The sequence below is a fragment of the Melanostigma gelatinosum genome (assembly GCF_949748355.1).
Source record: "Melanostigma gelatinosum genome assembly, chromosome: 16".
NCBI lineage: Eukaryota > Metazoa > Chordata > Actinopteri > Perciformes > Zoarcidae > Melanostigma > Melanostigma gelatinosum.
In genome coordinates, this window is record NC_136649.1 from 1,750,284 (window position 1) to 1,777,109 (window position 26,826).

A 26,826-nucleotide genomic window follows, 5' to 3' on the forward strand; every position below is an offset into this window, starting at 1 on the left:
TCACTGACATTAAATCATGGATGCAAACCAACTTCCTCAAACTGAACTGTGATAAATCTGACATGATCATCATCGGTCCCAAATCCCTCACTAAAACCAGTCACAACTTCTGCCTCACCATCGACAACTCCACTCTGTCTCCCTCCCCACACATCCGCAACCTTGGAGTCATGTTTGACAGCAACCTCTCCTTTGAACACCACGTCAAACAAATCACCAGAACTGCCTTTTTCCACTTAAAAAACATCGCCCGTCTCCGCCCATCACTCTCCTCATCTGCTGCTGAAACTCTGATCCACGCCTTCATCACCTCCAGAATTGACTACTGCAACAGCATTCTTTACGGCACATCATCCAAAATCCTAAATAAACTCCAGTACATCCAGAACTCTGCTGCTCGCCTGCTCACCCACACCCGCTCCCGTGACCACATCACCCTGTTCTCCAGAACCTCCACTGGCTCCCCGTCCACAACGGATCCAATACAAAATCCTTCTCCTCACTCACAAAGCCCTCCACAATCAGGCCCCCTCCTACCTAAATCAAAACTCACCTGTTCAAAACTGCTTTTAAGGTGTGACTATTATTGTGTACTTTGTTTTTAGCAGTGGTGTATAGTAACGAAGTAGAAATACTTCGTTACTGTACTTAAGTAGTTTTTTTGGGTATCTGTACTTTACTTTACTACTTATATTTCTGTTTACTTTTACTTTTACTTCACTACATTTTGCAAAGAAAACTGATACTTTTACTCCGATACATTTCCCCTGAAACCTTTGTTATGCTGCGTTCACACCGGTCGCGTTGATTTTTTGACGCACTGCAAAAAAGCGTCCAACGCACTGCAAAAAAGCGTCCAACGCGCCGCCGGTCGTGTTCACACCAGACGCCGCAAAATCTCGTTGCGCCGGAGAGGGGGCGTGGTTTATCGTCCTGGAAGCCTCGATCTGGCCGCCATTGTTTTCCGCCGTCAACCGGAGGAATAAGGACAATTTCTGCTCTGTACGTGTTGTGGAAGTCCCTCAAACGTCGGAATGCCAAACACCGTCGTCTCTGGGTCCATAACAGCATCCGTAGGCGCACACAGCTCGGTGAATTTCACAGACTTCTCCAGGAACTACGTCTGGATGACTGCCGCTTCCAGCGCTACATGAGGCTAACCATTAGCCAGTTTGATGACCTGTTGGCTCGGGTCGGTCCCAGGATTTGTCGACTGGACACCTACTACAGGCGTTCCATCTCAGCTGCGGAGCGCCTGTCCGTCTGTCTCCGGTGAGTGGCAGTTCCATAAAATGAATTAATGAAAGAATGAAATAAGTTCAGGCTTTGTCGGTCCACAACAGGGCAAGGAAGCCACTTTAACATAGTTTTTCTGAATGGAGTTTGGATCCATGATGGATCCGAAGTCCGACAATACTCAAAATAACGTAATCTTACGAAAATCACCAGCATTTAAGATGTTTATTATTCATGACAGCAGCTGTGCAGTCATATCAATAAAAAACGACTTCTATTAGCAGCTACAGTATGTTCAATAACTCTGTTAAATTGAATGTTCTTCTGTGCTGCAGATATCTTGCTACTGGTGACTCCTTTAGGACCATCGCAAACAGCTTCCGTGTCGGGGTCTCCACTGTCTCCGGTATTGTCCCAGATGTTGCCACAGCTATTTGGGACTGCCTTGTGGAGGAGTTCATGGCTGTGCCCACCACAGAGGAGTGGAGATCAATTGCTGTGCAGTTTGAGGAGCGGTGGAATTTTCCTCTCTGCTGTGGAGCACCGGATGGAAAGCATGTTGTCCTCAAAGCCCCTGCTAATTCCAGATCTTCCCATGGGTCCCTTGTAATGCCCAAGCACATCCAAAACAGCTCTTTTAAGAGCCACCCACACATTACTACTGAGCAAACCTCCTGCAATGTTACTTAATATATGTTGTAGCAGTGTGTCCTTCACTATATATATATATATATATATATATATATATATATATATATATATATATATATATATATATATATATATATATATATATATATAGTTGTATCCTTAAGTTTTCTTGTAAAACTACAATAAAGAACATGGACAAAGTAACATGAAATGAAGTGCATTGATTTATTGAAAATGTATAGAAAAACATATACAAAAAACAAACTAATTGTTACAAAATACAAACCAATTGTTTTTTTTTAATTCCTGGTTCGTTCCCTGGAAAGATTGTCCCCCAGATGTCTAATCCAAATGTTCCAAATTCAGCACCACAGTGCTGGCATCATAAATTAATTTGTGAAATTGCAATTTTATATATTCCTTTTGCTGGCGTGGCAATCTTTCCAGGGAAGGAACCAGGCTCCTCATGAAGAGTTCATCCTCAGATTGTGGTGGAGCTGGTGGAGCAGGGGTGTCTCTCTCCAATGCCTGCAGAAGGCGCTTCGCTATCTCCTGCTGCTTCTCGATCCCTGTTGGCCTTTTTGGGGCCCTTCTTTTTCCTGTATGACATGGAAACAACATATTTCGTGAAACTATTGCATCCCATCACTACAATAGCTTGTAACGTAAATATTTGTAATTGTGAAAAACATACCATGAATGCATAAATTGTATTCATACAAAAAAATGCAATCCAACTTTTGTGATGTACATACCCATGGGTGGAGCAGGAGCGGGAGGAGCAGCAGGAGGAGAAGGAGGAGCAGCAGCACCTTGAGGTTCTTCCTCACCGTCCTCTGATGACCAATCTGTTTCATCTTTGAACATGAACAATAAAACAATTTTATGACTCAAAAGTGCTGCTTTAATTAAATAGTAATTTGCCTTCAAAGCTATGACAGTATAGTGGTTTAAGATCCGGAGCCCAGGGTTCAAAGCTCCTTTATTATAACTTATTTTTGCTCATGAAACATTTTTTTTAATAAGTATGAAGACTATACAGAACCAGGCTTTGCCAAATGAAAACAAAAAACCTTTTGCACTGCTTTGGCCTGTCGTTACTACTTCAGCTGTAGTAATATTTTCTGTATGACTTAACTATGCTGTGCTTTTGTGTCTTCACGTTCAACAAACCTCTCCTGTCAATCTCAGATGGCCCTGTTGCTGCCTCTGACATGTCGTCCTGGTCTGGTCCTGCATCTGTGAAGTACTCTGCGGTACTGTCTCCCTCGACCCTCCCCATGTTACCGCTACTCTCCCTGGGAGTCACGAAGGGGTTGAGGAAAGACATAACCGCAGAGTACTTCCACTTCTTTGATGGCCCTGCTCCTGAGCCACTCTTTCTCTCTGTCTCCTCTCTCCTCTTTCTCAAATAGGTGTCCCTGAGAGTCTTCCACTTCCGTCGGCAAATCTCATCTGACAAGGAACGCATAACGTATTTAGTGTGAAAGCCGGTGGTTGGGCTAGCTTTCATGCTAACATGGTTCATATAGCTAGTTAGTAAATTACAACCGATAGCTAGAATCAAGTAACAAAGACATAATAATAACTTACCAGGTTGTCCGACGTCCTCACCTACTTTCCTCCATGCCATATCCTTTTTAGTTCGGTCGCGGTAGAGATACGACGACGTATCGTGAGCTCGGGGAAGCCACAATCCGCAACTATTAATTTGTCCTCCATTGTTGTTTGCGATTCAGCACCGGCAGGAGCTACGGCACTGATGACGGGGGCAGCAACTCAACGCTGATAGGCTATCGCGCCACAGCGTCACCCGATTATGTCCCTGAAGTTGAAAAATTTCAACTCGCGCGTTGGCGATTTTGCGGCGTCCAACGCGTCCACCGCGTCCACCGCACTGCAATAACGCGTCCAACGCGCGGCGCCATCGCAAAATCGCGGCGCCCCAGTCTCATCGCGTCTGTGCATAGACTTTGTATGTAATCTCGACGCGCGTCAAAAAATCAACGCGACCGGTGTGAACGCAGCATTAAACTCGCTACAAAATCAAATCTATCTTCAGAAAAAAAATGAATCATGAGAGCAGCGTCGGGGACTGTGTTGGAACACAGACTGCAAGCAAGCAGGTTTGGTGAATCAGTGGTCCTAGCAGCAAGTTAAATCATTGGTTAATCACGTTAATGCACAATTGCAAACAAGTGCTCTCAAAGCCGCGGTGTTTTGATTCCCAGTGATGCCCAGGATGCTACATGCTATAGCTAGCGGGCGACTACATGAGTAACGGAGTTGTACCCCAAACCGGACAGTTTTTAGCTAATGTTTCAATACAATTCACTTACAATGTTGATAAAAATGATCGTGTAATGTTTTCAGTTGATTTAATGGTGTTAAACTGAAGTTAAACTTCGTACCTTTCAAACGAAATATTGTTGTAATTATTACAGTTAGCTTTGCCTTTACCAGAGTCGTTAAAACGATGCTAACACGGGTGAATTAGCCATGCACTGCTCGTGGCCTAATCCGTACAGACTTCTATCCTCGTTGTAAACACTGGCTGCTGCTGGTTTTTCGGGGATATTCGCTTGTTCCAGGGTCGCAAAAATGACCATCAATGCTGTCAACACATCCGGGTCCGTAGTTCTGTCCTTCACAATAAGATATCACGCTTCAACAACTCCAAATGATGTAAACGTTCACTAGTTGGCTAACGTTAGCTATAGCTAGCCACCACACCATAGGATTGATGGGAGCCGAGAGAGCGCAGCGTTAGCATTAGCGTTAGCATTAGGGAAATCCTTCCCAGCTGTGCGCAAGCTGTCTGTGAAGCTGAACACACCTCTACCTGCCTCAGCGGCCTGTGAAAGGATATTTAGCATCGCAGGACTAGTCTTCAGCCCAAGAAGAGCGAGACTGCATTCTCGCAATTTTGAAAACCAACTTCTTTTGAAGATGAACAGGACATGTTTCAGTTTCAAGTAATGACTGGGTTGTTCCTTTCGGTGCTGCTTTAGTATTGATCATGTTTTGATATTTGAGTCATGTTGTGGATGATCAGATGGAGTTATGATGGTAGCAGTCGCCCAATTGCAGATTCAGCTTGAGACAAACCTTTGTCTATTGTGTTCAAATCAGGCCCATAGGAGTTTACAAGGCAGGTGTCCTTTCTCACAACACTGACCTGATGCATCAAGTGGATATGTTTTGCTGAACATAATATTATGTATTGGCCCTCTACATCCTCTAGTCGGAATGAGCAGACTTATAAATGCAACTCCTTCATAGTGTCATATTGCTTTTCGGAGAATTATGATGATACGTTCATAGTAGATGCAAAAGTATACTTATGTACAATACATTATGTTGAACATTGTTGCTCCTGGATGGATCACAGCCAACCCAATTATGTTCAACACAGCTCCATGTCCTTGGTCATGGTGTCACAGCACTTAAAAGAATAAACTTCATAATTCTCACAATTCTGACCCTTTGCTTTTTTATTAACAGCATTTACTTGTACTTTTACTTCCAATGAACAGGTTATGATGTTCATTTAATGTTCAGGTTATGATGTACATTTAATATCAGAAAATTACTTTTGATACTGAAGTACTTTTGTACTTAAGTACAATAAATATCAGATACTTTAAGACTTTTACTCAAGTAGTATTCTAATAGGTGACTTTTTACTGGAGTAGTTTTCCAGTAAGGTATCTTTACTTTTACTCAAGTATGGCTTTTGAGTACTTTATACACCACTGGTTTTTAGTGTATTGTTTTTATATATGATGATTTTAATGTAAAGTGTCTTTGAGTGTCATGAAAAGCGCGATATAAATAAAATGTATTATTATTATTATTATCTGGAATGTTTATCATAGAAGGGATTAAGCAATAACTGACAGTCATTGAATGTGTTAAAGAACTCAGGGACAGAGACAGGCGAATACGCTCCTGGAAGTTAGCCAATAGGAATTGGGATAGACTGAAGGGGAGGAGTTTCGGACAGATATGAGGGTGGGAATGGAGTGGTCTCGTGTGACGTCACAGTTTAGCTGTCGGCCATGTTGGAGTACACACAAAGCCACTGGCATGCACGGCTGAGTCGCATAACCTGTCGGTGGTGAACTTTTGTGCTGTCTTTGGTTGTGGCAGCAGAGCTGATAGAGACAAGAAATCATTCTTTCGTTTGCCAGCGGTCATTACACATCAAGGAAATGACACGAAGGAGCTATCCAAGCGACGTCGCGAGAAATGGCTGTCACGCATCTCTCGAGATATAAAGGAATGGAATTTGCCGTACACTAGAGTATGTGCGGATCACTTTATAAGTGGTCAGTGATTTTATTTACTAATTCGTTTGTGAACAGTATTTAATTAAGGAAATATAAATTAAACTTGGACATGAGAAGGTTACCGAAGCTTCATCGGCCCGTGACAGCAGTCGGTACCAGAGACGTGTCGAGCGTGTACGACAGGCGAAACACAGAGATGCAGCCTCAGCATTGCATGATATGAGTTTAACGTCGGATCATGCATATGACAGCCCACCAGCAGCAGAGGATGAGGACGAGGATAAGAATAACCAAGCCAACCAGACAGACCTCGGTGGGGCCACGATTGCAGCAATGCAAGCTGAGATGCAGCGCCTACTCTCGGAAAATCTGAATTTGAAAAAGGAACTTTCCGATGAACGATCCATGTTTGATTCAGAATTGTTCGAAAATAATGATGAAAAAGTGAGATATTATACTGGACTGCCGGACTTCTCAACCCTGCAAATTCTATACCATTTTATAGAACCACACATCCCATATTCTACTGCCAGTGCTCTCACCAAATTCCAACAGCTGACACTTTGTTTATTAAAACTCAGACTTAACTTGGCCCATATGGATCTCGGTCAGAGGTTTGGAATAAACAAGTCTTCATCCTCGCGTATTTTTCTCAACATGATTGACGTGTTGCACACGAGGTTGAAGGATCTGATTGTTTGGCCGGAGCGGGAGGAGCTACAGGAGACAATGCCGATGTCGTTCCGTGCGCATTTTGGCACTAAGGTTATAGTTATCATCGACTGCTTTGAAGTTTTTTTGCACACACCATCCACTCTTGGTGCTCGGGCATGGACATGGTCCTCATACAAACACAATAACACTGTGAAGTTCTTGATTGGTGTGACACCACAAGGCAACATATCTTTCTTATCCAAGGGATGGGGTGGAAGAACCAGCGATAAATGCATAACAGAACATTGTGGACTGCTCAATAAACTAAATCCTGGTGACGAGGTGCTCGCGGATCGTGGGTTTGACATTGCGGATAGTGTTGGGATGATGGGAGCTACTCTGCACATTCCCGCCTTCACGAAAGGGAAAAAACAACTAAGCGGTAGGGAAGTGGAGGCAACTAGAAGAATTGCAAATGTTGGAATACATGTTGAGAGGGTGATAGGATGTCTTCGTCAGAAGTATACCATTCTACAGAGCACACTTCCGCTTGAGTTTATGGCAAACAATTCACAACTGAGCACTCTGGACAAGGTAGCGATTATTTGCTGTGCTCTAACAAACCTGTGCCCATCCGTAGTTCCGATAGAGTGATGTTGGACAGGTTATGTGTAGGACTGTATGATATATGGGACACTGCAATGTGTGAATGGTGAATTTTCGACACTGTCACTCACTCTAAATGTATGTGCCATAGACTTCTGTAAATACACATCAGTGTTTGAGTCAGCATGTTTCTTCTAACATACAAGTATTTTGTACTGGAATACTTGTGAAAGTAAAACTACATACATTTCCAAGTTGTACAGTGTATTTTATTGTTTGTTGTTTCTTCCAATCAACCCACATACATGTATGTTGTATTACACTGAGTAGACATAGAATATTGCTGACACAGCTACTACATATATCACTTGTTAGTTTTACGAGGCTTCTTTTTAGATTGTTTGACAGTCAGGGCAGAGCCACTTGCCTTTCCCAACACGTTTGATTTTCAGACAGACCAAGTGATACCAGACTACTTTGCAATTTTCATCTTCACACATTATCATGTCATCATAGTCCTCAGACTCCCCACAATAACAGTATGTTGGCGAGTCATCATCTGCACTCAGCGAGTTCTCTCCGCATGGTACCTGGATGGCACAGTGCTGGCGTCTGGACATTCTCTCGAGAATAAAATTTCCCGACAAGTTCTGGCAGGACAGCCTTATTGAAGTCTTTGGATGATGCCACCATTATGTCCCACATTGATTGGTCTTCTTCAATACGCTCAATGTGGAGGTCCTTCTCTGTCCATAGCACAAAGTCCGCAAACTCGGCATTGCACACACTGATTTGAGTCTGTATCTGATACATGTGCTCGTGGTCGTTTTTCAAAAATACAAGCTCGCCGTCCTTCTCCAGACAAGTCTTCACGCCTCCCGCAGTCAAGTCATCAATTGTACTGTCACGTGCACAGTAGGGACACTTGATTTCAACCACCCCACTGCCACAACAATCGCGTGACACCACCGCGTCCGGTGTAGCACCAATGTGCGGGTAGTCGGGGTGGATGACAAATCCAGAGTCGTGAATCAAAAAATTGTCATGTGATTCTGTCATCTTCTCAGAGTACACTTTTCGGGCTGTGTCCTCGTGCTTGCACCCCCATTTAGTTGCATCCACAGAGAAAGAGGTCGACTCTGGGTAGCATATAGATTTGATCAGAGACTGCGATGGTAGATCAGGGTTTGATGTACATACTCGCTTCATCTTTGAGGCGGTTATGCGGCCAGATCTGAATCGGAACCACAGTTTACTTGACGCTTGGGATCTGGTAGCCTGTTCCACAGATTTCGCCTGTTCCGCTGTAACAGTCAGCTCCACTTCTTCACATTTCTTTAATAATTCAATAAAATTGAGCATCAAGTGTTCTGGTTTGTATAGGCTTGTCAACACACAAGGAAATGTCTCTGACAGTGATGTGGGCCTGAACTGCTTGCATATGTCAGGCACCACCCTCAAAACAGCAGCTTTTGATCCCGCCAGGCTCAATTGCTGAAACAGGGTGTTCAGTTCGCCTGCAGTCGGTGAAGGCACTTCTTTTACCTGCCGCTTTCCCGGGGTTGCAGTATTGTCACAAACGAGGGAGTCCAACCGTCTTTTCTTAGTCCTAGCGGATGTGAAGTCTATCTCATTGGTTGGAAGATAATGTACATCTCGTAGACTGGGTGGAAGTTTCCAATATGCCGCCGCCTGTGTCACTGTACGAGAATCTCGAATGCGCGATGTCGTCTCAATCCAAAACAGCAGGGCACTCACATGCAGGTCTCGCCAAGGCCAGCCATACAGTTACAGTGCGCGCAAAGAATCTTTCCTGTCTTCTCAGCAACCAGCCACGGCTTCAGAGCAGTCGCTCTCTGGCGTTGTGAATGCATTACCTGTAACAGGGCAAATTAAGTTGTTACATATATTTTATAATATGAAGGTAAAAAAACATGGAGATTCTAATTTATCCAAAATACTGAGATTTAATTTGTTTTGACCAGAGATTTCATTTTTCTTTCCCAGTTACACACACATAAAGCTGGGTTTGAGTGTTTGATGTATCTCTGTGCATTGAATTTGAAAAAAAAGTAAAACAATTTATAAAAGTAAGTCGATAGAACATGGGAATCTTAAATTATATATATATATATATATATATATATATATATATATATATATATATATATATATATATATATATATATATATATATATATATATGTGTGTGTGTGTGTGGGGGGGGGGGTGAAGTTAGGGGTTAGTTTAAAGTTAATTCCTACACACACGCACACAATGACATGCATGTACAATGTAAACAAACACACGTGTCTGTTGTAAACATGAGTAAACATTGAATATTGCTAAATATCTGACCAGATCTGTATATATTTACCCTCCCAATGACGAGATGAGAATTGTCGACGACCGTTGCTTTGACGTCTCGGACCCATCCACTGACAAACTGATTAGAAGCGTCGAGCCCTTTGTAGCACTCCAACTCGTCTTTCGTGTAAGGACTGGGGGTGTTCACGAGATACGCGTAGATGTTGGCGTAGTTTACTCCATAGGAAGTGTTTTTCTCTCTCTTAGCGTGGGTTCCAGGGACGGCTGTGTCTCATGGGACCAGGGAAGAGTTTTTTCCAAAGTGGGTTAATGTTGTAATATTTCATAGAAGTAGTGTACTTCACTGTAATCGTACTTGCATCAGTGGGATTAAATTCCTTTTAATTGTACACCAGTTTCGGTAGTTATTATCGCAGCGTGTCCACTGTAAACAGCAGCTGGACATGTGCTCTGGCCTTCCTCTCTGTGGAGCAGACTCAAGCTTCCACAACACGTGATTGATTATTCAGTCACAGCCCATCTTTACTGAATGGCATATGTCTGTCTGTGAGTCCAGCTGTTTGTCTATTAACCAGCACAGACACAGTCCAGCTCCCAGCTCAGCAGATAGGACACAGTAGATGGCTTCACACACATTTTGGGTTTGAGGTCTGGTTTGAAATTAAATCTTTACGGGAACAGTTTCTCAAAATCTCTTCCCAAATAAAGTAGAACTACTTGATGTATTTTTGTGTTGCCAATATCTAGCACATGGGTCTCCACCAGGAAGCGTGTGAGCGGCTCATTAAAGCTTCAAAGCATCTTTTAAAAAAGTCAATTTCTATCCAATCAAATTCACAGATTCCTGAGACAAAGTGAACATTCCTCAATCAGCTGTCAATTCAACCAGTTTCCTTACTTTCAGGGTTGGATTAATCAGTGACGGAGTAACATTAGGCCATGTGAGCACACTGACAAGTGCACACCAGATTTGACAATGACCACAGAAAATATACATTTTTATCTAATAACAGAGGGTTGTTTTTATGAATGAATGTAAATGACAGGTGGGAGTCTCATTTGCTGTGTAAGCGTGTTAAAAGTTGTAACACCACTTCATCAAAGTCTTCAGCAACTTCTCATGGGACCTTCTGGCTGCTAGCAGTCTACAGAGACACCAGCCTGTTCCCCAAACTGAAGACTTGGTTTAGAGGCACACATCCTAACAGAACACGAAAAGTACTTTGTCTATGGCAAAATTGTAATAAAGGAGATGACATAAACATTGATAAAGGACCATAAAGTGAGACACAAATGATGTTTGCTAATGGCCACAGAGAATAGACATACTCGCTATCACAAATCAGATATGCTGATTTCAGCAGTGTGTGTATCTGGGCGTTCTGGTTGAACTGATAGGAAAAGGGATTTAGGGTTTAATCACATACTTCAGGAACTACACATTCATGTTTAATGCTGACTCAGCTGTGACGATTCAGACAGTCACAGATTGTTGAATGGAGCTTTGCAGATCTCATTCTATCACGGCTGGATAAGAAAGAAGAGACACATCATCTTCTGTCTGTGGTGGAGTGCACAGCTGTTTAATGGTCAAACACACCCAACCAACAGTGTGGCTCTGTGTGGATGTCTCCTCTCTGGTACACTCAGCTGTCTGTTGACGGCTGAGGAGATGGGTGCTACTCTTTTGATTCCTAAAGAGGAAACGTTTCTGCACACAGAGACAAACATTTGATGTCCGTGGAGCAGCTTTAAGAAGGGCGGGGCTCCTGAACAGGATGATGCTCTGACTTAATGAAATGCATTGGCGTAGAATCTGGACCCGCGTTGCTGATGATCGGCATGTTCAGCGTAACAAAGAACACTGTAATTATAAAGAGTCTGAGGTATTCCTATTAACATTCATGGTCAGGCCAGCACTAAGGTCGCTGTGAGCTGCCCTTAGTGCTTTTACAGAGAACAACAGACGATCTCCTCTACAAGCAACACTAAGTGCCTCAAGGCTCCTACTTACCATGAACCCTGCTGCCAACATAACGTTTTACTGGCCACAGGCCATCGGGAAATCCTAATTATAACGTCAAAGGTTCTGTGTGATTGGCCAGAGCCTTAACAGCACGATCAGACAAAACGGACAGAATGTAATTGAAAACATTGTTACTCTATTCAAAGTGCAATATTGCAATCTTTTGTGATGGGTTTATTGCTCAATGCAGCGTAATGAAACACTCGCATGTTGGTCAGGCAGGCCATGGAAGTTAGAGCCAGGGTTTACCAGCACAAACATAACACCAGTAACCGTCCAGACGAGTGTTCTGGCCAGTGAAGCGCGACAGTTTGAGATGGAGCCATCACTTCAACATTGTGATTTAAACTATTCAGCAACAATTACAAAAGTGAAAATATGACGGCATGCTTTGTGAAATCATTCTGAAATAAATAACATCGCTTTTTTGACTCGTAATATTTCGCAGTCTGTGTTCATAACACAAACAAAGTCAAAACAAACAAATGACACGACAAACCAATTAATCGCACAGAAAAGAAATTAATGTGTAAATGTTACATGTTCCCGACAAAATCCTAGTATTAAAATAAAGCCTGGAATAAATAAAGAGCGATAGATGTGAGGTGCAAGAACACACACACACACACACACACCTGAGCTTCGTGCTGGCGGTCCTCTACGCTCCACTCCCCTGAGGGGCAGTAGAAGGACTCCAGCTTCTGCTTCATGATCATCAGCCACTTCTCTACGTTCAGCAGGCTGTCGTGGAAGCTCTCGTGCTCTGGGATACTCTCCTCGCTCTCGTGCACCTTCACCTGCAAACACAAGAAAGGGGTCAGCTGGAAAATCCATGCGAGACATTGGCAACATCTGGAACATCTGTCGTTATGTAAAAAGTAACTTTCCATTCCATTATTGTTTTACAGCTCAACTGCTACGACAGCAATATCAATCCTTGGAGTTTGTGTAATTGTTTAATCGTAACATATTAATGTGCTACGCCCCTTCTCAACCACAGGAACTTGGGGTATAATGCTGCGTTCACACCGGTCACGTTGATTTTTTGACGCGCTGCAAAATCGCATCCAACGCGCCGCCGGTCGTGTTCACACCAAACGCCGCAAAATCTCGTAGCGCCGGAGAGGGGGCGTGGTTTATCGTCCTGGAAGCCGTTCACCTGGCCGCCATTTCTTTCCGCTGTCAACCATGAAAGGAATAAGGACAATTGCTGCTTTGTACGTGTTGTGGAAGTCCCTCAAACATCGGAATGCCAAACGCCGTCATGTCTGGTTCATAATATTGTTCAGAGGAGCTCCGTGGATTGTATCGAGCTGTATTCACTGTCCAGCAAGCCACCGGTCGCTGTTTACTACAGCTGTAGGAACACAAAATAAACTGATTTGGCTGTGATTCAACGGCAATAAACCGACAAAAAGGGACTCCGAAATAACTACGTAATGATGCCGATTTGTACTTGTCTTCTCCGACAAAAAGGGACTCCGAAATAACTACGTAATGATGCCGATTTGTACTTGTCTTCTCCGACAAAAAGGGACTCTGAAATAACTACGTAATGATGCCGATTTGTACTTGTCTTCTCCGACAAAAAGGGACTCCGAAATAACTACGTAATGATGCCGATTTGTAGGTTACTGGTCTTCTCAATGGAGCTCTGATGGATCGGTGCTAGGCTATGCTAACATCGTAGCAGCTCCACCAGCACTCAATAACGTCACGTAGACGTAAACACGACAGCGTCTATTCATTGTTTGTACCGTATGGTTTACACACACACATGCATGCACATAGTTTGGTCCGGTCTCTGTTGATATGAGGTATCGTAGAGCTCTGGGTGAACACAGACGGCTACAGGATTTATTTCCTGATTCAACAACGGCAGGAAGCCAGTGATGACAGGGGGAGCAACTCAACGCTGATAGGCTATCGCGCCACAGCGTCACGCGATTATGTCGCAGAAGTTGAAAAATTTCAACTCGCGCGTTAGCGATTTTGCGGCGTCCAACGCGTCCACCGCGTCCACCGCACTGCAATAACGCGTCCAACGCGCCATCGCGGCGCGCCAGTCTCATCGCGTCTGTGCATAGACTTTGTATGTAATCTCGACGCGCGTCAAAAAATCAACGCGACCGGTGTGAACACAGCATAAGGATGTGATGATCACAATAGGTTTGTCGGGTTGACCTTGATATCCTCACATGTGTAACTTGAAGATGGCTTCCTTTCATGTAAAGAATGAAAAACAGAGCCTGATTAAAACAATGATCATGAAAGAAAGAACAGCCTCTGACCCTGTTTCAATGATCGACCCTGTGATTACTTTAAATAAGACGGATTGTTCACTAAAAAAAGATCCATCTCTGATGCAATCAAAATATTTGCTTCCTCACTAAATCTAAAGTAAAGCCATTCCAGTATGTTTTAGGGCCATTTTAAGTTTTAAGCATATTTTGATGATATAGTTAATCGCAAATGTTTTGGCCAGGATAAACATGACATCGAATTTTCACATCACTTTGCTCAGTCGAGTGTTATTGTTTTTGCCACAAGATTGAACTATTATCAGCGTGTGAAGTCACCTGCTGCTGTTGGAAACAAGGTGGATGAGAGAGACTGAACCAAAGCAGTAAGGTTTCAAGACTACGAGCTACATGATGGTTCATGTGTTGTTTCATCACTTACCCGATACTACACACACAGCCATTTGATGCATTGTTACCATAAGTAGATGGATTGGTGCAGCTTGGACTCTCCTGTCTTACCCTGGCTGCCTTGTGCAGGTGCTTCCACTCGGCAGAGAGCCTCTCCAACTGAGTCCTGCTGCTCTGACTGGACGAGACCAGAGTCTCCAGCGCCGTGATGTGGGCCTCACAGTCCTCCAGGTCCTTCAGGATCACCTGAGGACACACAGCGGGACCAAGTGTTGGTTCATTGATACAAAATATATCTAATTTACATATTTAGTATGATATTGCAGTACAGTCTTTCATAATGAATGAATCGATCGATCACTTTGACAACACTAACAGCAGCGATTACTGTAGGAAAGTTAGGTTCAGAAGTGTTTTTCAGTATTTATAGCACCTTAGAGGTGGATAGTAAAATGTGAGCAAGTACTTGGTGTGCCATATATACAAATACTTATCAAATGTATAATATGTTGACAGTATGTTTACCATGGAAGTGTTAAGCCATAAAAGACAATCATTGAATGTATTAAACTGTGAAGAATAGCCAACGGACAGACAGGGATTTTTAGACAGGCATTGCAGGGACGACCATCACCACAGCCAGCCGGGGCCTAACGGAGGAAGGATCATCAGACCAGCGCCAATGGGTGCGTCTCAAGTCTATTAATTGCATCCCCGTTTCCCTCACTTGGGTCCTTTCCTTGTGTCTTAGTCCCTCCCACCAGGGATGCATAGAGGAAACCATGCGAGGAGAGAGGAAACGAGGAAACATGTTTTAAGAGACATGAGACGTCCTTTCCTCTGAACAGTCACGTGAAGCGACTGCTAGGATAAGTGTAATTGATATGATAAATATGACAAAGCTGACACAGAGCAAACACTGAGTCATCTTCGGATCTCTGCACTGCAGCCATCATCTGGAACTTGTGAGAAGTTGCATGGCACTTGATCTGAATCTGCAGGAGGCGACAATAAGACGGTGTGCTCAGAGCATCTGGTGCTCCGGCTGACATGTTGAGCAGACTCTGACTTGGCCGGCCTCTAGTCTGGGATTAAACTCACCCTGAACTGGTCCGACTGGCTTTTCTTGGCCAGGATGTCAGGCTGGAGGCCGTCGGCTGCCATCAGTTGGTCCCGGAGAGCAGCCAGCTTGCAGCGAATCAGCTGATGGGCGTCGCCGAAGTCCTTGGTTCTTGAGATTAAGCCCTGAGAGAGGGGGAGATGAATCGTTAAGAGGGCTGTTACACGGCCAGTCATGAGCACGTCCTCTTTGTTTTCACCTCCTCCATAATAGTATGATGTCTGCACAAGGAGCTCAGGCTTTCTAAACTATTCTCATATCCTTCAAACGCTATTTTGGTATTATATTTGAAATTGAATTTGAGAACTTTGACTTACAGGGCTGATAATGTGTAATTATTGAGTGTGTGTGTGTGACTGAGTGTGTAGGCGTGTGTGTGTGTTTCACTTTCCTCCAATGGACATAACACCTCAGTTGTTTCCATTCACATTTTTTTTAATGCACATTATGAAGTATCGCATTACAAACGCAAAACATTTGCTAAAAAGTCCTCAATTGAGCAAAACTGTTTTTACGCTTGCTTGAGGTTGTTTTTGCCTTTGTCACAAAGAGTTGATGTGCTAAATGGATCATGGAACGGCCTGAGCCCTACATTTACATTTAACTCACATGACTGATCAGCCATGTCTGCTGTCGCTGTCTTCCGGGATAAATCTTTATATTGTCTCTGCACAACATGAAACATGGCCAATGCTAGCTGACATGAAACTTGCCCAGTTGAAACTAATTCCTAAAGCGTTGTCTCCATTTCCCCCCAGATGGTTATGGATGGACTTGTACTTGTATAGCACTTTAACACTACATGTCATTCAATCACTGATGACAGGAGCTACCATGCAAGGTGCCACCTGCCCACCAGGACTCTGTAACATTCACACCCATTCCTTCACTGTAGGCACAGCTTCAGGAGCAGCCTGCCCACAGACACATGGACACGGACTAGAGCAGCCAAAGAAATAACATCACTTTTTACAACTAACACTTGAAATGATGAAGGCACGTGCAAATGACCAAGAAGCACAATATGTAAGCCATACTTTGGTGTTTCATTTTTACCTCTGTACTTAAGATTCAACATTTTTACAAAACGAACCAAAACACTGGCAATGAGGAAAATCTTGGCTCAATAATAATGAGAGCAAATATGAAACAAAACTTAGATCGTAACCTCTAAACTAATAAGAAATCTGGTTGGACGAACCACCAATCTTTTGACTGAAAGACGAGCCACAGTGGCCCTTGTTGATGTTAGATGGCCACGGTGACTTGTTTCTCTTCCTGTTTACAACATCTACCTCTTCTTCTACTCTATTTACTGCTGGATTACAGCCATGTGTAGCCTATGGCGCCCACTTCTGGCTGAGTATATGCGCTCCAAACCAGATGGAATCATTTCTTTTTTGTGACATTTAAAACATGTGATTCGAAACACAGCTTGAGGGGCAACAGGTGGCTGCTCATTCATTTTCATACTTTTAGTGCAAGGATCAGATTTAATGATCACAGTAGGTTTTGTTTTACTTTTGAGATGATCACTCTGTCCAATTAGGCAATTATAGAGTCATAAATTCTTGTCTGTGACTAACTTGTGTGACATATGGCAGACGACATGTTGGCCACTTGTTAAACTAGGCAATAGAAGGCAAAACAAATTGGACATGCTAGTCTTTTTGTGAGGACGTCTCATGGCTGTCCTGCATGAAAGATGACAAATCCTTTGTCGCCAGTTGAACATGGCGAACACTGCACCACCGACTTTAGACCAGGGTTTTATTGGTCACTATCTTTGTGCCGCCTGAAGATGAAACCACACCTCATTTTAACAACAAACTCCCATGGGCGTAAATGGATGCAAGGACATTTGCATCGGTCTGAAACTAGCAATGACTGTCGTGCGCATTCAAACTGAAGATGCAGTGAAGCCAAATGGATGACAGCAGCATGTTAGTACCTGCAGCCTGCTCTTCCTCTGCAGCAGCTGAGTGTGCAGCAGCTCTCTGTTCCGGAGGGCGGCACTCAGCTCGCCCTGCAGGCTGTCCGACCCCTCGGGACCGAACACCGACTCCAGCAGGTCGCCCTTCACCTGCAGCAGGCTGAGACGCTGCTGCAGCTGGACACTGGCCTTCAGTAGACGCTAGAATCGAAGGAGGTCATTGTTGTCAAACTTATACTCAGGCCACCCCTATTTACAGGCTCCACACTGCTGAGGGGCTGCCACAGAGATTGTGCAATATGAATATTAGTGCATTTCATTTACAGATCAAATCTATAGAGTGCCATATCATTCAATATATAAATATGTACACAAATAAATATAATCCTGACATGAATGAGGCAATATAGTTAAATAAATAAAAAGTTTTAAAAAGGACTCATTTTATTTAATTCAGGGAACTTTTATTTCATAATTCCACATTTATCTATTTCAGGGGCCTTAAAATAAAAATAAATAAAAGTCCCCTGAAATAATAAAATAAAGGTTTTTATTTATTGATTGAACTATATTAGCTCATTTATATATTCATATTCACATTTATTGATATATGTATTGCCTCCTTTTTTATTTCATGGCCATATTTAAATATTCATGTATTTATTAAATATTGACTGAAATGTTATTCCATAGCTACCCACACATCATTCAGAAAACTTCTCCAACAGAATTTCATACGGAACTTCATATGGATTTATTACGAGAATACTAGAGTGCTGCCACAGTGACGCAACTCTTACACAAGCTTTGACTTTGAAATTGATTTGACATGTAGACTTGAAATGAGTTATAAATCTTTCTGATCATTTTTTAGGAGTGCGTCAACGTGTGGGCAGCAGGGAAGCAGAATTCCACTTTGTGAGCTTTTTCTTTTCCTTCTCCTCGGTGACCCTTGGAAGCACATTGCCTCCTGACCGGTATCGATTGACATAGTTTGTCCTCATCGTTTTATGCGATCGTGTAACAGAGTGAGCACGAGAGAGGCGGTACCTCTGAACAGTTTTCTGTCAGAGCTCCTGCTGTGTTCACATTAGCCTGAAGACCAATTTGACTCTGTGAGGGAGGAAATGAAGTGCAGGAATGGCCCGACAGCACATTCAATAGCTGTCTCACAGTTTTACTGAATATGTATACGACAGAGAATCAAAGATGAGCGGCAACAACTAGCATTCTGTATTCTGTATATAGTTCAGAAAGAGCTGGAGCACATTGCAAGGATGTTTGATTTATAAATAGGGTCACAGCTTCAGGTCTCTTCTGTGACTTTGCTCGATATCTTTATATGGATAACAGTTATGTGATGCTGTACCAATGCTCTGAATGTCATAGTTCAAGTTCATGACGACTTGAGAATGAATAGGGTGAACTTGTTAAGAAGTAGTCTTATTTTTGTCGAGATACATGTGTTTAGGGTGTGTGTGTGTGTGTGTGCGCGTAGTCAGAGTCCAGAGTACTGAAACAGCTGAGATTGATAGACATACAGAACTTCTTGCTTTCCATGGTTTTGCCTTCAGCCCTAATTACAGTGAGAGAGACGCAAGCTGCACACAGCTGTGTCTATTCGCTTCCCCCAGCTGATTTTAGAGGATCGTTAAAGAAATAAAAAATATATTTGTTTTTCAGCCATCACCAAGATGCTGCTCCGATGGTCCCGCTAATTTGGATAGAGTAACTAAGGCTACGTGGTGATGTATTCACAAACACTGAGGAGAGTGATTGATAGCATGCAGGTTCTTTTTTATTTCAAAAAACATCAATCACAGCTGCTTTAAGGAAATGTGTGTGTTTTACCTCTATGCTCTGGACCATCATGGCGATGTGGGAGAAGTCAGTGACCTCAGCGGAGGCCTCCACAACCTGAGAGACCATGTGGCTCCACTGTGCGTAGACCAGCAGCGGGTCCTGGAGGATGTTTCTCAGCCCCGACTGGGACTCTGAACACAGCCTCGTCGCTCTGCATTTCACACTGTTACATGAGCACACAAATGTACCACAGACAACTTTACTATGGAATTACAAAACTGACCTACAAGGCTGTGATTAGGATATCGTACATTATAATATGTGAGAAATAATAATACACCAAAGGAAAACAAAAGCAAATCATTACACAGTGAGAGACTTCAATATTCTGAGTCAAGTCAAGTCTCCCCACAGGTGTCATCAGGTTCTCTTTACAGTCACAATGGTGGGCCGCATCAAGCCTACATCAGTCAATAACATTCAACCTCTAGAATGATGCTGAACATACACAGAGGCCCAGTGTCTGTTCAGCCACATTCAGGATGTAGTTTAGGGGTTTTTTGCTGACATTTATAATGTCCATCCATAGGATCTAGGGTATTCCAGATGTCCCTCTGCCCAGCAGAGGGACATCTGGAATTTTCTAGCTCCCTCCAGGAGGATCCCGAGGTGACTCCAGCTCAGATGAGATATATAATCCCTCAAGTGTGTTCTGGGTCTACCCCGGGGGCTCTCACCAGTTGGATGTAGCAGTTTTTACCTTTTGATCACTGATAAATGTGGCAATCCCCTCAGGTATGGAATTTTTAAACTGTTCCAGCACTACCAAATCACACAGCTCCACAAAACTCTCCACCTCTAATGCAGAACACCAGCGCCCAAAATGAACAGTCGAGTCACAGGCAAATTCAAGGTGTGTCTGCTTATCCCCTTTTCTCCACGCCCGAAAACGTTGGCGGTACGCCTCAGGGACCAACTCGTAAACTTTTAACACCGCTGACTTGACGACCAAATAATTTGTACAATCTGCCGACGACAATGATCCATAGGCTTCTTGTGCTCTACCGGTCAATGCGCACTGTCGCATTAATGTGCGAGCAGACTCAGGCCACTTCCTCGTGTCCGCCACGCGCTCGAATAGAGAAAAGAAGGTCTCCGGGTCCTTTTCATTCAATTTCGGCAACAACCACAGGTTACCCAAAATATCAAACGATTCCTCTGAAGGCCCCGAGTAAGCTGAGGACCTCTCCAGCTCCACAGAACAGTCAGCTATAAATTTCCCACTTTTGATTAAATCCAGCTTGTACTGTTGCAGTCAACTTTGCGTGTTCAGTCTGGTAGCGCAATTTTTCCACCGCCAATTGCTTATCAATCTCTGCTTCAACTGTAACATATGCATCTCTTTTTGCTGCTCAAATGTTAAATTCCCGGTTGCCATATATGGCAGAGCCGGAGACAAACCCGCAGTATCCTCTGGACAGGGAGGTTGGTCCTCATTACCTGTTAAAACACCAATCTCACTCAAATTTGCCTTTAATATACTTTTTACAGTATCTTATCTTATCTGAAATCACAATTTCATAATGATTTGCTATCTTTAATAGCTGCTCTTTTGTACATTCATCCAACAATTCCTCCGATGGAGTTTTCACAAAATCAGCTATTTCAGCCATTTCTTACACCAAACGGGTAAAGAAACTACCGCATGTACCGTGGGCCAAAGCAAGTGTCTCATTCACAAACTTCTACGAGCCCATCCATCAGCCAACTCAATGACCTACTGCGTACCGGACTGGACGAGCCCCCAATTTGTCACGACCCGGCTCTTGAGCCGTGACAAAACGGGAGACACACGGTTGGTTAGACGGAAAAGTTTGCATTTATTCCTCAAGAAAACAAAGGCACGGTGCTGCAGGAACAGAGAGGCCGCGGACAGGCAGGTCCTATAGACCCCTGGGAGACTGGCCAGCTGCTCCCAATTGTACAGAGAGGCTCCACCTACAAGGGACCTGCAAGACAGCACAGACAAGAAACAAGGGAACGCCCACAGCAGGCCCTTCTTAAAGCCAGAGGCCGTCACAGTACCTTCAAGAAGTAAAGCCACATTGTGATTTATAAATCAATTCTCAGTCATTTCGAATGAATTCATGATCTGTCTCAATTTCCTCCTGACAAAGGAAGCATTTGTCACAGGCGACTTCAAGGACTGTCATGGTGTGACTGTGCAGTTATTTATGGGGAGGCATATATTAAAGTCCCCTCCAGTAGAACGTGTGTTTTGATTATTGTTCTTTGCTGTGGTGTCAGATCTCCATTGTGCTGAGCGGTGTGTGAGCAGTTTGTTTTCACCGTTGTCTGCTGAAGCTGGAGCGTTTCTTTGTGCTGCTCTTCAACCTCAGTTTAACACCTAGAGGGTACCAACAGGGTTTATGTCTTGATGACTTGTTTGAAAGCAAATCAGGGTCCAACATGACCTGACGCAGCAGATGGTTTGTGACAGAGAACCATCTGAGAAGGCGTCGTTGGAAACTGTTTGCAAAAGGGCAGGCACTTTCAAAAGATATCTGGAAAACAACTTTTCCATGGAGGAAAGCCTTCAGACTCGTTCTTTACTCTTCTTTCAATGAAGAAATACTTTCAAGTTCTGATAGAACTGATGCTATTGCAGCTACGCTGGCCTCTGTAGGAGCCTCTCACACACCTAAACCACACCACCATAGTTACCAGTAGCTCCTCACACAAATGCATTACACATCCTGGGACAGGGATCCCTCCTCTGGGCCCTCCTGGAGGTTTCTTGGTTTTTTCACATGCTGTACAGATTGTAAAGCCCTCTGAGGCAGGATTCCACTACTTTGCAAGGTAAGGTCCAATATGCTACTTGCAGTGAAATGGAAACCGGAAAATTTCAGTGCACAAACCCTGAGAATGGACTTTCCACTGAAGTAGGAAGCATCTTTTGTCCAGCAGTTAAACAAACAATAGCTGCATGTTTTTAGATTCTGGATATTTAATGAAGGAGTAGATGTCATCTGAAGAATTGAATTAGTTTATTGAACATATAAAATGGATTAGTATTGAAAGCTATATTTATAGAGGCAATAAAACATGTCTAGAATATGAAATGTCCTTAATAGATAGAATCTGAAAAGCATAGAAAAAGACCTCTACATATCAAGAAACATATGCCCACAAATTATTCCATAAAATACTGGCCTTGCACCTTGGGATCCCCCAGATGTTGCTGTGAGAGGAACATCTGCACTACGTTGCTTAGCCTGTTGCCACGGAAACCCTGCATGGATGGACAACTAACTAAATTCACTAAAATGATGTCTCTGAACTTCGTCTTCTAATGCTTACTACATTTACCACTACAACACAGCTCTTTCCAGGAAACGCAACTAATTATTGGGAAACTATTTGGAAATAAAGGACACATTTAATAAAGTGTTGCCACCATTTCTTAGTAACGGGGGCAGAAAAGGGTTGGGGCGCATAATTAAAGCATTAAAGCGACAAAATACACAAATGGGATGCCTAATGGTTTGTTACACGTCACAGAGCAAATTGTGAAGCTGTTTTTAGTTTTTCTCCACTCGACTTCATTTTAACTAAAATACCACTTGAACACAATGGCCTCCTAGCTCAGGGAACACATGGCTCAAAACACTCGAGTCTGAGTTTTAAATATCCAAAACGAGAGCACTCCATTAAGCCTCGCACATCTCTGAAAGTAGCACTAAAAGCTAAGTAGGACATCCTGCTGCAGGGAAATACAATTCAGATGTGTAAAATATATTTTGAGTCATTTATATTGTTAAAATGCACGAGAAGCACGATTAATAATGTCCTGATTCTGTTGACACGTTTCGACTGGATATCATTATCAGGTAGAGTTTGGGGGAAATGTCGTTTTAAGTTGAAAATATTTCCTCAATATTACCTTTTTTTATTTTATTTTGAAAACTACGTTGTTTGCTTTGGCTTGTGGTCTTCTCTACTTTCCTCGACCACATTTTCAGGTGCATCCTGCCACCAACTGTGAATTTGCATAAACGTGGGCCAGTGCCCATTGGATCCAGACATTTTGTTAACTCGGTCTTGATTTACCTGATCCTGGTTTGTGTCATTTTCTAGGGAGTACAGGTTGCACAGAATACATACAATTGTATGCATTTCCTCATTTGATTGTGTAGGATTCCCTGCTGAGTCTTTGATAACTGGGATGGTATTTACTAGTGATGGCGAGATGAAGCCTCATGAGGCATCGCAACACTTCAGCCAATTGGTTTGAGAAAGGGTTCATTTCTCGAAGCTTCATGTGCACACGATACCACCTACTGGCCAAGTGTATAATCACAGGCAGCTGTATCTGAACCACATCATGTGATGCATTGAATTTTTGTGTCTGTTATGGCTGTTGGGAATGACTATGATTTCCAAAAATGTATGACCAAATCATTTCTGTACATAAATTATCACACATGTGCATAATAAAATATTTTTTGAATGTATTCGGTGTGTGTACATTTTCCCAAAATGGTAGTATCATATGATATGGCAGGTTGTGTAATAATGTTATTATGTCACTTTAGGAAAATGGCATGGGCTTAAGCAGGCAGAGGACAGTGAAAGTGCTTGTGGAACTAGGAAGAGGGGACTGAATATGCTTGTGGAACTTATCAAATCAAAGTGTTCCCACACAGGGGAAATCCTCCTCTTCCTAGCTGGCTCCATCTTATCACCTATCCTTCTCTCCTCACTCTCCTAACTCTCCAAACTATATAAACGCTGTCCAAACTATCCAAACTCTCAACTGACCGCAACTCTCCACCAACAACCCACATTTTGAATGGAGCCTGAGGGGTTTATATTGCTGTCAAACCTCCCGGCAAAATCTGAACCACTTCCCGAAGCAGTCACGTGGTACAGCCGGGCAGCGAGGCTTCGGACGTCATCATTTTTGGCTCCTCCCCTAAATGAAGCAAGCCTCGATACGCGCTTCGAGGAAACGCCCCCTCCATTACTCGACACACGCTTCGAAGCGTCGGCACATCTCGTAACATCACTAGTATTTACTAGTTTTATTGGTGTACTCAAATTCTTCATGCCTAAACATGTGTATCCGGAATACACATTTGCACAGATATATTTCCTATTTTAGAATTAGTGACACACAAGTAGATAAACAAGGAAGTTTTAACATATTATGTGGCCGACATATTGGTCCACAAGGTTTTGACTTTCAGGGTTTTTCAATAGCGGTAAGCGTCCTGTCACATACCTTTGATGTTCTTTGACAACAGCCAGGACATCATCAGAGAGGTGACGCGAGTCCTCTGAGAACCTGAAGAGCTCCTTGAGCTGAGCCTTGAGTAGTTCCACTTGGGACTCCTCCCCTGCCAGAGTATTCCTCGCGCCCTGCAAGATACAAGTATGGAACACAAGCAAAGTGAGCACAAGCCACAGCAGCAGCAAACTTCAAGCTTGCACACTCGCTAAGCTGCTGTTTGATGTAACGGACCATTATCAATCCCCCCTCACGGTTCAGCACACATGTGAACCGCTGATTAATGACAGTTTAACGTTAACCATCACACTGTGATATAAAGTTTTTCTGATGATCGTTATCGTCCGATATTCAGTAAAATATGTGATCAGGACATCGGCATTCATGCTTTGTTTCGCTGATCCCTGATAATGTTACATTGTAAACAACCAAATCCATTTTGAAATTGACAGGAGAGCTAGTAACATTAGCAGCACCGCTAACGAATGGAGATTCCGTTCAGTCACATTATGATGCGTTCAGGGAAAATTAATAAATTCAACAAATCCAGTTGCTTGACGGAGATGCTTTTTCAGCAATGTGTGACGACCCACTCTGCCTGTTCGTTTGGCTGCCTTCCTTGCAGGTGTTGGAGGTGGGTGTGGTAGAGGATCGTCAAGCAGAGTGGAAACACCTGAGGCCATTAACAACACTGGCCCTAGGTACTGTCACGGTTTCGGCTTTGCCCCCTGTGTTCCTGTGTGGCTCTGCCCTGGTCTCCTCCCGGCTCCCTCCTGTGTCTCTGTGTCTCCTGATTGCTTTCATTCACTTCACCTGTGCTCAATCACCTGCCCCTGGGTTTTTCCTCTGACAACCCCACACCGCACTCATTCAACTCACCTGCCTGCAATCTACTCATCACCCTACACATATATCCTCCCCTGCTTTCCCTGTTCTGGTTGTCCGATTGTATTTGTCCTTCCCAGAGTGTGTTTCATGTTGTGGTATTTTGTCCTCGTGTTTGTTTCCATGATTAGTGACTTTGCCTTTCTACTAGTGATGGCGAGATGAAGCCTCATGAGGCATCGAACCACTTCAGCCAATTGGTTCGAGAAAGGGTTAATTTCTCGAAGCTTCATGTGCACACGATACCACCTACTGGCCAAGTGTATAATCACAGGCAGCTGTATCTGAACCACATAATGTGATGCATTGAATTGGTGTGTCTGTCATGGCTGTTAGGAATGACTATGAATTACAAAAATGTATGACCAAATCATTTCTGTACATAAATGATCACATATGTGCATAATAAAATATTTTTTGAATGTATTCTGTGTGTAAATTTTCCCAAAATGGTAGTATCATGATATGGCAGGTTGTGTAATGATGTTATTATGTCACTTTAGGAAAATGGCATGGGCTTAAGCAGGCAGAGGACAGTGAAAGTGCTTGTGGAACTAGGAAGAGGGGACTGAATATGCTTGTGGAACTTGGACAGTGATGTACAGGACACGGACATTTTATTCATTTTTATTCAGAAATAACAGTTTCTCAACAGTGTTTGGTTTTAAACGATTCCTTTTTTTTGACACGACCTCTCCGGCCTTTGAAAACACCCTCTCACAGGGTACAGAAGATGCTGGCGTGCACAAAAACACAAGAGCAAGTCTATATATCCAACTCCTTGGAGCACAATAAACACCTCATCTTTGAATAAAATAAGAAACTGTGAAAAATACAGTTCTTGATAAGCAAACCTAATGTGTCTGAAATAGAGTTAGATTTAGCTTACCTTATTAGGAGTTATCAAATCAAAGTGTTCCCACACAGGGGAAATCCTCCTCTTCCTAGCTGGCTCCATCTTATCACCTATCCTTCTCTCCTCACTCTCCTAACTCTCCAAACTATCTCTCTAAACTCTCCAAACTATATAAACGCTGTCCAAACTATCCAAACTCTCAACTGACCGCAACTCTCCACCAACAACCCACATTTTGAATGGAGCCTGAGGGGTTTATATTGCTGTCAAACCTCCCGGCAAAATCTGAACCACTTCCCGAAGCAGTCACGTGGTACAGCCGGGCAGCGAGGCTACGGACGGCATCATTTTTGGCTCCTCCCCTAAATGAAGCAAGCCTCGATACGCGCTTCGAGGAAATGCCCCCTCCATTACTCGACACACGCTTCGAAGCGTCGGCACATCTCGTAACATCACTACTTTCGACAGTTCTTGGATTTTTGGTCCGCTCCC

General features: G+C 43.3%; 1 protein-coding gene across 1 annotated transcript in view; it reads right to left on the minus strand.

Annotated features, from left to right (window-relative positions):
* syne3 (spectrin repeat containing, nuclear envelope family member 3) overlaps positions 1-26,826 on the minus strand; it is a 57,418-nt gene that overhangs the window by 16,715 nt on the left and 13,877 nt on the right. The window contains exons 7-12 of the mRNA XM_079286082.1: positions 24,588-24,724; positions 19,349-19,523; positions 17,516-17,698; positions 15,546-15,689; positions 14,556-14,690; positions 12,429-12,590 (exon numbers count right to left, since the gene is read on the minus strand). Coding sequence (XP_079142208.1) covers positions 12,429-12,590; positions 14,556-14,690; positions 15,546-15,689; positions 17,516-17,698; positions 19,349-19,523; positions 24,588-24,724 — 936 coding nt within the window. The remainder of the gene's footprint in view (positions 1-12,428; positions 12,591-14,555; positions 14,691-15,545; positions 15,690-17,515; positions 17,699-19,348; positions 19,524-24,587; positions 24,725-26,826) is intronic.